Here is a 16,950-nt window from a genome sequence, read left to right as displayed (position 1 = left end):
CTCTCCCCCCCCACAGTACACATGGAGGGGTGACACACTCTCACCCCCCCCACAGTATAGGCAGAGGGTTGACCCCCTCCCCGCCCCCGGGTACAGGCGGAGGGGACTCTCTCTCTCTCACCCACACCCACAATAGAGGCAGAGGGTTGACCCCCCCCAGTACAGGCGGAGGGGTGTCTCTCTCACACACACACACAGTACGGGCGGAGGGGTGTCTCTCTCTCTCTCTCACACACACAGTACGGGCGGAGGGGTGTCTCACACACACACAGTACGGGCGGAGGGGTCTCTCTCTCTCTCTCTCTCTCTCTCTCTCTCTCTCTCTCACACACACACACAGTACGGGCGGAGGGGTGTCTCTCTCTCACACACAGGGCACGGGCGGAGGTCAGACTCTTTCTGCCGGGGCTCTGGTCGCCCTCCTTGGGGCCGCCGTGGCGGGCTGCGCGGCGGAGCGCACACACGTGGCTGCCGGGGCGGGGGAGGCAGCCCAGCGGAGCGGGGTCGCAGAGGCACACGGAGCGGGCAAAGCGCAGTTGAACGCAGGTCCCCCTGGCCTCCCCGTCCCGGGTCTCCGGGGTGGGAACCTGCCCCAGAGCTGCTCAGCCGAAGCGGGGAACTTTCCCCTCCAGCCGCCCCGCATGCGCCGCCCGGGAAGGGCAGGGGGAGAGTCGGGGCACCCAATTCAAACAGCCGCCGAAGGAGCGAGGCGGGAGGGGGGAGGAAGAGGGGACGGAGGCAGCCCGAGGGAGAGGGGAGAAGAGGAGGGAGGAGACGGTGGGAGGAGAGAGAGCGAGAGGCCAGCGGGAGGGAGCCACACAGACAAAAAGGGAGGGAGAGAAGAAAGGTGTGGGGGGAGGGAGAGCAAGGCAAGGCAAGGCAGGAGGAGGAGGAGGAAGAAGAAGAAGAAGAAGAGCGTCTCTCAGTCGCTCTCCAGAGGGAGCCCAAGGCTGCTGTTCCCTTCCCTGCGCCTCGCCAAGGCATTGCCAGCGCCCTGCTTGTCACTGTCCCCGAGCCGCCCCCTCCAGCACCATGGTAGACAGGGGCCCCTTGCTGACTTCTGCCATCATCTTCTACCTGTCCATTGGGGCAGCTATCTTTGAGGTCCTGGAGGAGCCGAACTGGCGAGCAGCGACGGAAGATTACAAGGACAAGAAAACTGAGCTGCTCAAGGAGTTTCCCTGCCTGGGCCAGGAGGGGCTGGAGAAGATCCTGCAGGTAAGTGCGGGGAGCTGCCTCCCCTCGCTCGTCGGGCTGCTCTGGGAGTGACCCTTTGAACGTGAGGATCTCAAAGCGCGGTTAAGAGAGCTTCACAAATCCTCCCTGTGAGGCAAGACAGCCTTAGTAACCCGCCGCGGAGACAGGGAGAGCTAAGGCTGATGTCTCCTTAACCAACATCCTCCCAGAAACGAGACACGTGTGCGTGTCATGCGATTACTCTCCCCCCCCCCCCCCCCCCCCCCCCGCGCGCCAAAACTTTGAATGAAAGGCTATCGGGATAGTGCTGTGTGTTCCCGTAAATGTCTTACGAGCCTCTTTAGAAATCCCTGCCCCAAGCAGGTTCCTGACTTAGCTGGGACACTTGCCATGCAAAACCTAGGTCCTAAGTATCTCAAAGTTTACCTCTGGGAGAGATCTCTAACAGGGGAGGGCTGCTCTTCCTGGGGATGTGTGTTTTGGAGAGCAAATCCCATTTGAAAGTAGGGTGCAGTTAAAAGAGGTGTATGCCTGTCTTTAAGGAAGGGGGAGGGGAATAGCTTTGGTTTTCTAACAAAGTATTTTCATTCATACCTATGGGGGGTGTCTTTGACATTTGAGATTTCATGAAGAATTTTATTTTTAACATGAGAAAAGAGAGTTTGACAAATACTTTCTCTTAATTGGTATACTGAGTTTGAATCAACTTTCTATAGATTTCCCACACTGCAAAAGTCATAGTGCTGAGTATTCAGGTTTTTTTTTGCCAGTTGCAGGCAGGGCATATGGCTTCCCTGGGGCACAGGCCAGCAGACTGGGTTTATATCAACAGGTGATGTGCTTGGTAGGTTTTTTTTTTCCTTTTCTTTTGTCCTTTTAAGACAATGTAGTAACTTGTATAATTTTAAAACACATCTAACTGAAAGGAATAGTTGAGTTTACAATAAAAAGGTGAGGTTTTCCACCAAAGGGAGAGATGCTAATTTTTTAAAATGCAGTTGGTTTACTGTAAGTGTAATTTGTCTTTACTGTCTGTGGAACAGTGGTTAGAGCCTACTTAAATCCGTTTTCTGAAATTGCTTTTCAACCTTTAACCAGAACGGTGTAAAAGTTTCCTTTTCAACTACCAGTTTAACTCTGTGTGTGTGTGTGTGTGTGTGTTAATTTCCCTAGGTTTCAAAAATGTATTGACTCCTCCTTAGGCTGCCTCAATAAGGTACTACTCTGTGGAATTACACTACTGAACTGTTTGCTGATGCATACTGTAGCAACTCTTTAACGAATAAGATTAACTGAGCCACCAAAACTAACAGATTCCCCCTTCTTTTTTATCTCTGTGTGGATACTTTTGGATATCTGGAGCCTAGGTGGTGGCATGAGAATCAGGGAAACAAAAGATGAAGTCAAGAAATCGGTGCGCTTGATCCTCTTCTTTGTTTGGCCTGTGTTTGTTTGTTCTATGTGCTTAGTAAGTTCTACTTTGAAAAGTTTGCCTGGGATCTGTGTTTAGCTTTAATAACTTGGTCTGGTTTCCCCTTAACCCAAGTTTTTCCCAATCAAAATTGTATGGTTTGCTTGGGTGGGAAGGGTTACAATTTGAGCTTCATTTGTATGAAGCTTAGTATATGTGAAGGGGTAAATACTAGATATTTTAATAACCAATTACTAAAGAACCCCTTTATAATATGGTGAGTAAATGCAGTGTATAGTTTAATCTTTGTAATATATAGCAAGTCTATTCTTTGCATCTCACTTAACCTCCATGATTTGTTACATCTATAGCACTGGACCGTTTCCTAACCATAAGGAGTGGTTGGTGGTGGAGGGGAGACGAGTTCCTTGTATGTATAACTCCTCTTTACAGCTACTTAATAAGACTCAACAGATCACACAGTAATACTAAACTGTTAGTGTCTTGCTATGCGTCTAGTGTGTGCATTAATTGGCATGTAGTTTGGCTCTTTGGAGCCTATGCAATAGTTTTTACATGTAAAAAACACGTACAGTAACTCCTCGCTTAACTTTGTAGTTATGTTCCTGAAAAATGCAACTTTAAGTGAAACGATGTTAAGCGAATCCAGTTTCCCCATAAGAATTAATGTAAATAGGGGGGTTAGGTTCTGGGGAAATTTTTTTCACCAGACAAAAGACTATATATAGTCTTATTTATATTATACACACACACACACACACACAGTATAAGTTTTAAACAAACAATTTAATACTGGTATACTGCGATGATGATTGTGAAGCTTGGTTGAGGTGGTGAAGTCAGAGGGTGGGATATTTCCCAGGGAATGCCTTACTGCTAAATGATGAACTAGCAATTGGCTGAGCCCTCAAGGGTTAACTCGTTGTTAATGTAGCCTCACACTCTACAAGGCAGCACGAATGGAGGGAGGGGAGACAGCATGGCAGACAGAGAGGGACACACCCTGTTTGAGAGAGAGATGCGCGTTGCTCCTTTAAGTACGCTGACCCCACTCTAAGTACACTACCTTTTTAAGTAGATAAGCAAGCTGAGAGGGCAGCTGCTGCCAGGAAGCTCCCTCCGTCCCAGTCCTGAGCCCTAGTTCTGAGCCCTGTCGTGTGTCCCCCCGCTCTATGGAAGATGAGGTAAGCGGGGGGAGGGGGACACCCTGACATTAGCCCCCCTCTTCCCCCGAGCATGTTCCCTAATTGATAAGCAACGTAACCACCTTAACCGGGACAACTTTAAGTGAGGAGTTACTGTACACTCAGGGCAGCCGTTTATGGAGGTGAGCAGTGAGGAATAGAGAAGTAAGAAAATGGGGTTGGCCATATGTTTGGTCCCAGCAGGGCCAGATTAACCTTTTACGGCCCTGGTGCCAAACATATCTGTGGGCCCCCATGGGGCAATGGAGCATGGTGCATTGGGGGTAGGTCCCTGGAGTGAGGGGCCAGCCAGGGGCATGGCATGTCCGCCCGGCCCAGTGTGAGGGCACTATTCACAAACCAGCAGTTGGCAGACGCACAATGGCCCACCCAGCCCTGTGCTGCCAGCATGCCCCTTCCCCTCAGGGGTGGGCCCATGCCACGCCACACATTTTCCCTTCCCCGCCCAACACTGGAATGCCCCCCTCTCTCCCCAATTCCCTATGGCCAGAGCCCCCTGGACCCACTATGCCCAGCACCCCCACCCCAGACTCTGCTACAAATGCACAGTGCCCTGCACACCATGACCACCCCTGCCCACAGCCCCACCACAACTGCCCAGCACCCCAGACAGAACCTCTACTCCCTAGAGCCCCAACACACAGAGATCTTCCCTGACCCCTCACAGCCCAGGACACGCCCCCAGGCCTCCTAGAGATCCACGCCCTGCTTCCTGGCCACACTCACCAGCCCTTCTGGGAAGTGACTGTGTCTGCCGGGCTGAGCTGCCAGGGCTGGTCCCAGGGCAGGGAATCACTCCGGCATCTCAGGAGTGGTGCTATCATCCAGGCCAGGGCCTGCCCTGGCCAGACTCCCTCAGGACCCACTTGCCTGGAGGGGCCCAGCCAAGCCCCGCACACTATCGTGTGTCTCCCCCCGATTGCTAGAGACTGGCCAGGTTTCTGGACCGGTCCCAGGCGGCTCAGCTCCAGGGAGACAGGTGGGGCCCCACAGGGGGTGGGAAGCAGAGACTGTCTGGAGCCGGAGGTGCGTTCCCACCAGCAGCAGCACAGAAGTAAGGTGGCAATACCATACCAGGCCACCCTTACTTCTGCGCTGCTGCCTTCAGAGATGGGCGGCCAGAGAGTGGCAGCTGCTGACTGAGGGCCCAGCTCTGCAGGCAGCAGCGCAGAAGTAAGGGTGGCAATACCTTACCATGCCATCCTTACTTCTGGGCTGCCGCTGGTGGCGGCTCTGCCTTCAGAGCTGGGCTCCCGGCCAGCAGCTGCTGCTCAGCTCTGCAGCAGCGCAGAAGTAAGGGGAGTAGTACTGCAACCCCCCTACAATAACCTCCCCCCCCCCCCCCCCCCGTACAAAAACAACTCCTTTTTGGGTCAGGACCACTACAATTACACCATCATGAAATTTCAGATTTAAATAGCTGAAATCATGAAATTTACGATTTTTAAAATCCTGTGACTGTGAAATTGACCAAAATGGACTGTGAATTTGGTAGGGCTCTACCTATGAAGCATATCCTTGTAGGATATAGTGGAGAGGTTTGATGAAGGCTCAGGAGTGTTAAGTGATCCATAAAAGTTAAGTATGCATGTGGGTATGTGTAAAGACACAGAGACAAAGAAAACAAGAGCCTGCTACTTCTATCACAGTTGATCGGGCTCTCCTCTTTGTGCTTTTATGATTCTGTGCTTACTGAGATCTCATTCCATTTCTGTAATGCTCCTTCAGCATCTGCCTCTGTGGGTATGTCTTCTCTGCATAGTTAACCCAGACTCTTGCCTTCATTTTAGCCCAGCCATCCTTACCGTCCATGCAGAAAAACCACTGACCTGAGTTTAGAGGTGTTTAAACCCTGGAGTAGTTTATATGGCTGGGTTGTAGCTTACAGACTAAACTGCTCTTTAACTCAGGCTCGAACCCACCCACATTGCAATGGTGATGGAGGCAAAATCACTCAAGTACCAATAGTCCTCCAATGCCCTTCCACAATTCCCCTCAAAGCAGTAGTGTCAATTCAGATATTTAGGAAGTGGGGGAAAGGGGGAATTCTGATCCTTCCCTCCCTTCTGCCCACCCCCTCCACCCCCCCAGCAAGAACCCCATTTGTCCTCCCCACTCTCCTCCCACAGGTACTCCAGGTCTCTCCCAGTCGGGGAGTCTCCCATCTCTTATCCACATGGTACATGAGCCTGTGCTGCCACAAGTTGGGTTCTCGTTGGACTCCCCTGTGTTTCAACATACAGGAACAGACTTTTTATGCACCAGGTTGCAACACCATTGGGCCCGGCTGGCCTTCTGTCTGGACAGAGGGGTGGCAGGGCAAATTTGAACAGTGTTGCGACCCTGTGCACCAAGTCGCAATGCCACTTCCTGAAGTTTGGCCTGGCGGGCTCAAATTTTAGTGGCATTGTGACCACACAGCTGGAGCAACGCTCTGGCAGCAGCTGTGCTGATTTAGGACAGGACCACTGCTTAAAAGTGGCTGGGCCAGGGCCCCTGCCGGCTCTGTAGCCTATGGAACTTTAAGCAGGTGCAAAAACCTTGTGGGGGGCATTAGCTCCCCCAGCACCTCCAAACTGATGACACTACCTCAAAGGACAGACAAGTTCTCCCACGACTGACTGGGAGTGAATTCTAAAGTGTCTTAGCAAAAAGAACTAAGGGATACATCTCCAGACACACATGGGTGAATGCAGAAACAGTGAGGACACAGTAACAAGGGTAGGCTTTGCTGTGGGAATGTTCACACGCAGGTTAGCCTCACTCAGGCACCCGTCACCTTGGCCAGCTGTGCAGTGAAGACAATACCCAGTCACGCTTCTTCTATTGCCCCTCAGGATTCTGTCCTTTATCCCCCTCTGTGCCTTTATCTCTCTACACCTGCGGCATGTGAGGGTAATCTGCTGGTGGGCCGCAAGACAGTTTGTTTACATTGACTGTCCGCAGCTCCCAGTGACTGTGGTTCGCCGTTCCCAGCCAATGGGAGCTGCGGGAAGCAGCGGCCAGCACGTCCCTGCAGCCCGCGCCGCTTCCCATGTCTGTGGACAGTCAGTGTAAACAAACTGTCTCACAGCCCGCCAGCGGATTACCCTAACGGGCTGCTGATTGCCCACCACTGCTCTACACCCTTATCCTTGTTAGAACTCCTCAAGGTCTTATGGCTTCATTCACCATCTCCATGTTGACTACTTCAAAAATAATCACACTTTTCAATCTCTAGTCCCACCTCTCTGATGACTCTTCCTGTGTGTTCCGTTGCAAGCTCAAACTCAACATGGCTAAAATGTGACTCTGATTTTTCCCTTCTCTCAGCCCTCTTGGTAGCAGTTGATGATAATGTTGCTATCCTCCAGGTCATCTAGGCTTACAATATTGCTGTCACTATTGTTAAACTATGGTATATAATGTCATCATGTGCCTAGCATTTCTCACAGAGAATGAAAACGTGGAGTGACATCCAGCCCCATTGAAGTCAGTGGCAAAAATCCTATTAATTTCATTGAGGCCCAGGATTTCACCCATGGTAGCTGCATCACTTACAGTCTGGGTCATATTTAAATTTTCTTTCCCCCAACCAGTATCTGTCATTTTGTTGATTCCTGCTGGTTCTTATAACATCTCTAAAATCCATCCTTTTTCCGTCTGTCTCTGGTCATCCTGCCTTAACTACTGGAACCACCTGTCAATGTACTCGCCCTCCAGCACATCCAAAACTACTAGGCTGGCAAAATTATCTTCCTCTCCTACTGCTCAAACTGCCATGCCCCTGTTTGAGTCCCTTCATTTCCTTCCCTGAACTTGTCTTCAAGGTCCTGCATGACTCCAGACACACATCTTTACTTTTGTCTCTTCCCTTCTCTCCCTGTACTCCTCTTAAGCCTTCTGCTTGGTTGCTCCGTTTGTATCCTTTCCCCTCGGTACTTGCCTTCTGCAGTGCAGCCCCATGAGGCTTTGAATAGCCTTCTTGATCTTGTGTGTGTCAGTCGATTGTCCTCCCTTCTTCAATATCCCTTCTAAAAACCCACTTCTCTGTGAAGCCTTTCAACAAATGTCCACCAAACTTAGCTTGCTTTCTAATAATCAGCCCCAAGGAAACCACAAGAAACATGCAGAAAAATGTTAGCTCTGCTGACCTGCTTTATGTAACAGGATGGTGGGAAAGAAAACAAAAATAACAAGAAATGACTTTGTCCCAAGAGCAGGGCTGCATGCTGTCTTGTCTCATACCCAGCACGCTGTGTTCTGATTTACTGTCCAATTAAGTAGACACACTGGGCTCAGGAACAATGGAAATTCTTTTTGTGGAGTGGTTTGCAGAATCTGGTCCTATGATCTTAAGCTCCAAGGAGCCAGGGACCTTATCAATTTATTTGCTTGTCAAGTTCCATTTAGACTAGTATTTCTATATTGATTGATTGGTTGATTATTAACAGACTAAAATTGCTTTTAAGGGGGACAGTGTCAGGTCAATTTGGCCTAAAATTTAGATTCTGGAAAACAAGGTTTCGCTACACTTAATAATAGAAATGCACCAAATTAAAATACATTCTCATGGAAACAAAGTAGCAAACATTTCCTACAGAATTTACAAATGACACCTTGCAGCATATGCTAGAGCATGAGAACTTGCAAATGAATCCAACCAGTCTGTTTTCACCACCTGCACTGAGAGAAATGCAAAAAGTAAATCATGCAGTGAAAAATAAACTACTCTTCTAATAACCTTATCTAGTGTTTGTAATAAAGGTAAGGACGCTTGTTCCCTATTAAGGATTCACAAATGCTATTTTTGAAGTGTCTCTCACTGAGGCATGTAGAATTATACCAATGTGCACAGTGAGTCTCTAGGTAGTGTAAATGGCTGCTTTCAGTCAGGTGACGCTATGCTTCTAGATAAAGCAGTTACGCCATGTTTCAGTTTTCCTCTGATCAAACCCTGTGTGTCTTTATTTTGACAACTTTACACACGCCTGAAAGGCGATGTTGGGGATTGGTGGGGAGGCACCCATGTACTCAGTGGTGGAAATTGGTGTCTCAGGGTCCACTCCCAAGACTTCTTGAAATGCCTTGTGTAATTTTCCAAATCCAAGAAGATTCTGAGCAATTTCAAAACAGCACACACGTTAATTGGTTATTTATCTGGAATAACTGTAATTTACAGTTAATTAAATTACCAACAAATGATGCGCACAAACAAAGTAGAGGGCCCCAAATGCCCTTGAGAAACATTTTTTTTTAGTCTTTTGCTTCCTAAATCTTCTAGGGCTAACTCAACAGAAAGCTGCATGTTGTTTCCGGTGAGGAAGGTTGTCATTTAGCTTCATGGGGCCAGGCAGCATGATTTTGCAGCTGAGCTGCCCACCACAGGAGCATAGAAGAGAAGCTTGGGATAGTCTACAGCCATTCTCAAACTTTATTGCAGAGCGACCCCCTTCTGACAACAAAAATGACTACATGAGCCCAGGAGGGGAGACTGAAGTCTGAGCCCACCCAAGCCCCATCACCTGGGGTGGGGCCAAACCCCAAGTCACACTGTCCTGGGCGGGGAGGGGGGCAAAGCTCAAGTCCCACCACCCCAAACAGTGGGGGGCTAAACCCAAAGTCTGAGCCCCGCTGCCCCGGACTGAAGCCCTCGGGCGTCGGCGTCAGTCCCAGGCCCCACCAAGTCTTACGCCAGCCCTGGCGACCCCATTAAAACAGGATCATGACCGAGTTTGAGAACTGCTGGGATAGTAGCATAAGGCTTGGTCTAAAACACAGTTTTTGTATTGGTATAACTATGTTGGGAGGGGGTTAACTAGTATGGTTGTATTGGTATAACCCCACTATTGTGGAAGGCGTTATACTGGTATCAAGGTGCCTTATACCAGTATAGCTTATTCCTGTTCCTGTATGGAAATAGCTATACAGTAATGGACCCTTTTATACCAGTATAAAACTGCATCCACACTAGTGGGGTACAACTTTTTGTGTGCAGACAATGAAATCTGCAAACTTGTACATACAACCTACTATTGCAGCCAGTTGCATCTGGTGGTGGTGACTTCTGAAGACCTGCCCGCTGTTTTTCTTCCTCTGTTGTGAGAGTGCATTTTCAGAGCAGGGGTAGATATGAGGCTATGTAGTCTTCCCCTTCACTCCAATTTCTTTCTTCTGCTCTTTATTGCCCCACCCAGCTTGTGAAACACTGAGGTAACGATTGGGAGCTATAGTCATGCGGTGAGTCTTACTGACCTTGTTTATTGGGAACTTTTTCTTTTGGCGGTGTTGGGGCAGTCAAAATACTTCTCTTTGATACGCCAAAAAGTTTTGCTGGTGGCAGTGAAAGAATTCAAAGCTATGTGTAGAAAACTTTTTTATTTTGGGAGAAAAGCATACAAAAGGAAGAGAAAAACTGCCTGTTCCAGCTCTTGATGTTTGCTTCCTTTAGGTATTTGAACAAATAACTAAGGTCTTTATTAAAAAATCTTACACCACTATAAACAGAAGGCCTAAAATATATCTAAAGTAACCAGGTAGCTTGACTATTTGGACCAGAGCCCAGTGCTATGAAGAAGTGCTTAGAGAACCTCAAGGAGAGCTCAGATTAGTGTACATGGGGTTTTTGTGTGTGTGTGGTGTTTTTTTTTTTCTTCTCTGAAGAAAAATACCTGCAAGGGAGTTCAGAGAGTATGCAAACAGGAAGATATAGAAGTTGACAACTTCTGTCAGGATTTAAGGATTTTGTCTCAATACCAGACTTGTACATGTGGTTGTATTGTTTTGTTTCCCTCTCATTTGCACTTCTTATAAAAGAAATAAAATACTTTCTTTGAATGCTCTATATCCAGCGTTCATTACTTCAAAGTTAACATCCTAAGGTTTAATTTTGCATACAATATTTGTCAGGTTTGAGAGCATCTTGTAAACTACTTTTCCAAAACTTGAAAGGCAATTAAGATTTAACTCCACTTGCTCAACACTCAGTAAAGGGAGTAGCGATTTTTAGTGGTGATTCATTCCCCTCCAAGTAATCATCAAATTTGACTTGCTCTTCGTTGAAAGGTGCCATTGGCATATTTTCATAAGAACTGTGTTGCATGTAAATTGGTCACATAGTGTCACAAACCGCACAGCTGCCCTGATTTCCTGATTTGCTACAGTCTAAAGAATTGAGGGGAGGGGACAGAATTTAATAGTAACCTGAACTTCGTAGTTTGCACCAGGCTGTCTGATTGTCCCAAAGCAAAATGCAACATAGTTTAAATCCATGGAATATTTTCAAATCTTACATGGTTAAAAAAAATAAAATCAAGCCGCCTCCACAGGAATGGGACAGGAGATTGCTAATACAAAAGTCTTCTTCAGGGAAAATATAATCATTGTTAATATTTCAAGCACAAGAAGTTTTAAAGCACAAATTAAGTCTTATCCCTGAGAGGTAAATATTGTTTTACGCATTTTAGAAATAGGGGAACTGAGGAACTTGGGCCTTAATTGACTTGTTTGAGGTTGCTCAGCAACCAGTTGCAGAGGTGGGAATGGAACCTAGAACTCCTATCTTCTTCGGGATTGCCAACCCTCCAGGATTGTCCTGGAGTCTCCAGGAAGTAAAGGTTAATCTTTAATTAAAGATTGTCATGTGATGAAACCTCCAAGAATACATCCAACTAAAACTGTCAATCCTAGTCTTCCTGCTCTAACTACTAGATTACACTGCTTAATAGGCAATATCTATACTAGGAAAATTGAGACCCACAATTCACCAGTAGAAGACAGCACTGCAATTCTCTGTAGTTTAGATAATTTCAGAATAGGTAGGTGGAGGGTGGTGAAGGGTTGGGTATCTTGTGGGATTTTTTTGTTATTGTTTGTTTTTTAGTTGCTTTATTGTCTAATCCTATTTGGAGCAGAGTTAAATGGCAAGGTGGAAAAATGCCTGAACCCTATCAGTGCTACAGCCTCCCCTATTGCCACTGTCAGTGGAGAACTATGAGTCCTAGTTTTCCTAGCACAGACTCAGCCTTAGGTGCGGCTAACGTAGTCTCCCCCTGGTTATTTTAGGAAATAATACATAACATCATGCCACCTTTCGGCTATTGCATCACCCCCCTTGCTTCGGTAGCTTGTAAAAATTCAGGATTGCATTCCATTTTTCACTGATCTCCTTTTTGGAACAAAATGTTACTTTCACCGTAAATAAGAGTTCAGTTTGTTTTCAATTAGATTTATTTTCCCACAATGCTGTTAAATCCTTAGAACAAACATACTAACAAAATAGAGAGACAACCAGAAACAAACTACGTTGCAACTGACATTAGCAGTCAAGCAACTGTGCAGTCTCTTTAGAAAATAACTAAAACATTTGTTGGGTTTTTTTTAATAGCAATAAGCCCCAAACCAAACAAAATAGACATAGTTGGGACACATGGCTGAAAGTTCATATTTAGTCCCTCTTTAAACAAAGTACTGCATTTGTAGCCCTCTCACGGAGTTCTTAACATAGTGCTGTCTTTAAAAATGCTTTTACTAAGGTCTGGCCTTACGGGTGGGTGACATGAGTGACTGCCTAGGAGACCATTGTTGGGAAGGGTGGGGTTCAGAGGTCAAAAGTGTGCCGGCACCCGTGTAGGGTAACCCCTGCCCCATGAGATGTCCCGGCTCAGCAGAGCGAGCTGGTGGGTCGGGCCAGCTTCCAGGTGGGGGAGGGAGCCGAAGTTGCGGTGGGGAGGTTGTTGCAACTTGCCCCTGACGAGGGTCTGCCCCAGGGACGAGCTAGGGGAGCCCCGGTGGGCCCAGGGAAGTGCCCTGCAGGGCAGGCTGGAGCCAGGGCTAGCCTTGTACCTGGGGCTGTGCCATGCACTGGACTCCGGGGGCCAGGAGAGCACTAGAGGGAGAGCTACTTCTTCCCAGTGTCTCCTGCACTCACACTGGGCTGCCTGGCGCAGTCTGCTAGCCAGGATAGCTGCTCACTCGCCCTCAAATGCCCATGGAGCAGGGGTGGCTGGAGTGCACCTTGGCTAGTGGCAAGTGCTCCTGGGAGCACACAGCAGTGCCTGAAGTTGAGTGGCACTGAGGAGCGGAGGCAGCGGGGCTGGTTGGTTCATGGTAGTTCAGGGAAGCAGATCCTGTGCTGGGCATGTGCTGTGCTGAGCTTCAGTTAGTGCCTCACAGAGCTGCCACCCCCCCATCCTCCCATCACGTCACACTGTCACCAGCTTGGCATTCTGCCTGCTAGTGCCAGGCACTGCCAGTGCCTTTTGCACTGGTCTCAGTTGTAGGGGCACACTGTCTCTACCGTAACTTAAAAGCTTCTCCAGTAAACTCAAGGTGTGTGACTGTGTGTTTAAGTACAGATACACCATAAAGAAAGGGAGCCAAAATACAAGTTTGTCCAGGGTGCCATTTTCTGTAAGGCTGGCCCTCCTTTTACTGAACCATGTGGTAGCCTTCCTGGGGGGGGCTAGTAGTTACAGATATAGTAGTTTCTTAGTAGTGGCTCTCAACCTTTCCAGACTACTGTACCCCTTTCGGGAGTCTGATTTGTCTTACGTTCCCCTAAGTTTCATCTCACTTAAAAACTATTTGCTTACAAAATCAGACAAAAAAATACAAAAGTGTCACAGCACTGAAAAAATGCTTACTTTCTCATTTTTACCATATAATTATAAAATTAACCAATTGGAATATAAATATTGTACTTACATTAGGGTGACCATACATCTCATTTTATCCACGGCAGTCCCCATTTTAAGCCCTGTTCTGGACATCCCCACTTTTTTGGCAAAAATGATCATCAGCTGACAAGAGCAAATGGAACAAATACCCATTTTTGCCAAAAAAGTGGGGTGTGCCCCCCTATGAGGGCATGGAGGAACATTCAGGGGCATGGTGAGCACAGACAAGACGCACCGGGCCTCAGGCTGTTAGCCCTGGGCGGCGTGGGCCTTGGGCAGTCAGCCCCAGACGTGGGCAGCACAGTACGAGCAGAGACTCCAGGTGGCTCAGGCCAAACCCTTGCAGGGGCGGTGGTGGGGTGACTCAGGCCAGCCCCTGGCAAGTATGGGGATCAGGCAAGTATCGCCACTTGGCAGCTCAGGCCAGCCCCACGCAGTGTCCTGTTTTTACTTTGGGAAATACGGTCAGCTCTAGTATGTAGAGCAGTATAAATAAGTCATCGTCTGTATGAAATTTTAGTTTGTACTGACTTTCCTGGTGCTTTTTATGTAGCCTGTTATAAAACTAGGCAAATATCTAGATGAGTTGATGTACCCCATGAAAGACCTCTGTCTACCCCCAGGGGTAGGTGTGTCCCTGGTTGAGAACTACTGTCTTAGAGGGATCTCCTTGTGCAGCAAATTTCCTTTAAAAATACTAACCTAACTGAAAATCCAGGTGACTTGGTTTCTAAAGGATGTAGATCATGTTCTAAGACTGTTAATTTTGACTATTAAGTGGAGTATATATACGGGGAATTGATTTGGGTGGCAGTGGTTTGGTTTTTTTAATGTAATAATAACATTTATAAGGGATTTTATGTTCATCAAAAAGAAACTGGAATTTCAAAATGTAATTTTGTCAAATGCAAAATGGGAAATTCTTGAATGCTCATTACCTATCTTTTAGTATCTCGCTACTAACTTTTTTGGCACGTGTCCTACATATGATTAACTATATCTGAATTTTTTTCCCAGCTACCTTAGCTTAAGACCTTGATTAATGACTAATTTTTTTTTTAAAAAAGTTGTGCACGTCATTTTAAGCAAAAAGGCTCCAATTCATAAAACCACTTGAACACATGCTTAAATTCTACTGACCTTCTACAGGACTTAAGCATATGATTTGCTGAATCTGGATGTAAGTGCCCTTATCTAATCGCATCCCTACAAACCTGCATGTGCGAACTTCACTTCAGTTTCATTGGTTTGATCTGCCAGGTAGCGGAAATAAGGAGAATGGTGAGCATTTATCACAGAGCTATTTAAATACCCTGGGAGAAATTCTGCCCTTAAATTCACTGACGTTGGTGGTCTGAGAGCAGAATATGGTCTTCCGTAGTCTCCGTTCAACCTCAGGTTCAGGTTTGTTAAGCATGGACATTGCAGAACCCTGGTGGGTTAGCTTGGTATTGGTATGAAGTGCTCCTATTCCCCTTAAGATAAGCTATTACCAGCAGGAGAGTGGGGTGGGAGGAGGTATTGTTTCATGGTGTCTGTGTATATAATAATGTCTTCTGCAATTTCCACAGTATGCATCCGATGAAGTGAGCTGTAGCTCACGAAAGCTCATGCTCAAATAAATTGGTTAGTCTCTAGGGTGCCACAAGTACTCCTTTTCTTTTTGCGAATACAGACTAACACGGCTGTTACTCTGAAACCTATTCCTCTTTGATTAACCAGTAGTTGGGATACATATTGCAGTTTCCGAAGAGTTGTGTTCTGAAGAGTTGTGCTCCATACATTTTTGGCAATATTTTCTTACGATGTGGCATAACTGTAGCCCTGGATATATTTGCATAAATGATGTATTTAAATAACATTTTAAAAATCTGTGTTAACAGCAGGATAAGCCATTCCTTAGCACTCTGCCCGAGCAACCCTGTTTTCACATCTGTCCCTATTTGACTCTCACAGTCGGGTGCATAAGTTCCTGCAGGGTGAATTTGATTTAAATCAAATTGAACTATTGGAACTCATTTACAAAACTTTTCTTAAACATTACATGAATGTATTGTCTCATACTATAGAATTTATAATCCCTATTCCATGATAAGATATATTTGAGCTATAATGTATCTTAATTAAAACTATATTTAGATAGGTTTTTTCCTTAAAAAGCATTTTATCAAAATCTGATTTTTTTAAATTTTTTTTTAAATCATTGATTTTTATCCACCCTGAGTTCCTGTGACCCAAGGAGCAATTGATTGTCCATTAGCTTCTGAAAGCTGTTGCTAGTTCAAAGACCTTGGATGTTTCTTCCTTTTCCCTAAGAAAACAGCATAAAGAGGGAAGGGGCATGGAAGCAATATAAACAAATTGTGGACCATAGTCTTTCAGAAGAGGCTGAATCTATCACACCATGAGATATTTCAAAAGCTCCTGTTCCATCACCGTGCAGGTCTGTAGTGTTTTCTCTGTATTCACTTGGGCTTAGCCCTTATTGTGGGGTTGGTGTTACAGTAATTTGTGCTCTGGGGCCGTGGTTCTCAACCAGGGTTCCAGGGCCCACTGGGGAGGAAGGGCTGTGAGCTGGTTTCAGGACATCTGCCAAACAGGGCCGGCATTAGACTTCCTGGGGCCCAGGCAGAAAGATGAAGCTCCACTGTATGGGGCCCTCACTGACACCGAAGTCTGAGCAACTAAGTTTTGGGTGTTTCTTCCTTTTCCCTAAGAAAATTGCCTGGGGCCCCCTGTGGTGGGAGGCACCAGGCAATTGCCCTGCTTGCTACCCCCTAATGCTGGTCCTGGCTTTTATATGCAGAAAACCAGATGTTGTGGCATAGGTGGACTGTAGAGTTTTTGTAGCATGTTGCGGGGGGCCTCAGAAAGAAGAAGGTTGAGAACCCCTGCTCTGGGGATCGTGTTGCCTTCTTAGAAGAGAGGTAAGAGCTGGGCATGTTTGCAGAAACCGTCAAACACTGAAGGGATTCTGTTCATGTTTTGTGAATGTACCCTCCCACGAGTATGTGTAACCAGTTTCCAGCTGCTCAGAAATAAAATCCAAGCCTTTCAGACTTGTGTGTCTGCGTGATGTATATATAAACCAGCTTGTTTTTGAAGTCGCAGCAGGTGCAATACTCTAATAAAATTAGATAATGGATATGTCTGAGTTGGCTCCATCAAGGGAAACTTCCTCTGCTATCTTAGAAATATGAATCTTGGCTGTCTGTCACAACAAGGCTCTACGTATTTATCTGTTGTTTAATGCTACTTTGGATTCCCAAGGCAGCTTTCATCTGACAGTCTCTACAGTTTACAAACTACCATAAGTGATACCGCCGTGGTTGCTTAGCACCCACCGGCAGCCAGCTCCTCCTGCTCCCCCCAGTGCCTCCCGCCTGCCAGCAGCCCTGCCAATCAACTCCTCCCCCTCCTTGCCAGTGCCTACCACCTGCCACGATCAGCTGTTCCACAG

The 16,950-nt window shown here is 46.9% G+C and overlaps 1 protein-coding gene across 2 annotated transcripts in view; it reads left to right on the top strand.

Annotated features, from left to right (window-relative positions):
* Positions 1 to 361: 361 nt before the first annotated feature.
* The window catches only part of KCNK5 (potassium two pore domain channel subfamily K member 5), a 61,624-nt gene continuing 45,035 nt past the window's right edge, over positions 362 to 16,950 (top strand). The window contains exon 1 of one of the 2 annotated variants that reach the window (XM_007071679.4): positions 362 to 1,218. In XM_007071679.4, the coding sequence (XP_007071741.1) occupies positions 1,033 to 1,218 (186 nt within the window). In that variant the 5' untranslated portion in view covers positions 362 to 1,032. Of the gene's footprint in view, positions 1,219 to 3,531; positions 3,814 to 16,950 lie in introns of those variants that run through there. The other variant, XM_043543507.1, reaches the window with a different exon arrangement.

This window comes from Chelonia mydas, chromosome 3 (assembly GCF_015237465.2).
Source record: "Chelonia mydas isolate rCheMyd1 chromosome 3, rCheMyd1.pri.v2, whole genome shotgun sequence".
NCBI lineage: Eukaryota > Metazoa > Chordata > Testudines > Cheloniidae > Chelonia > Chelonia mydas.
This window is presented reverse-complemented; position numbering and strand designations above follow the sequence as displayed.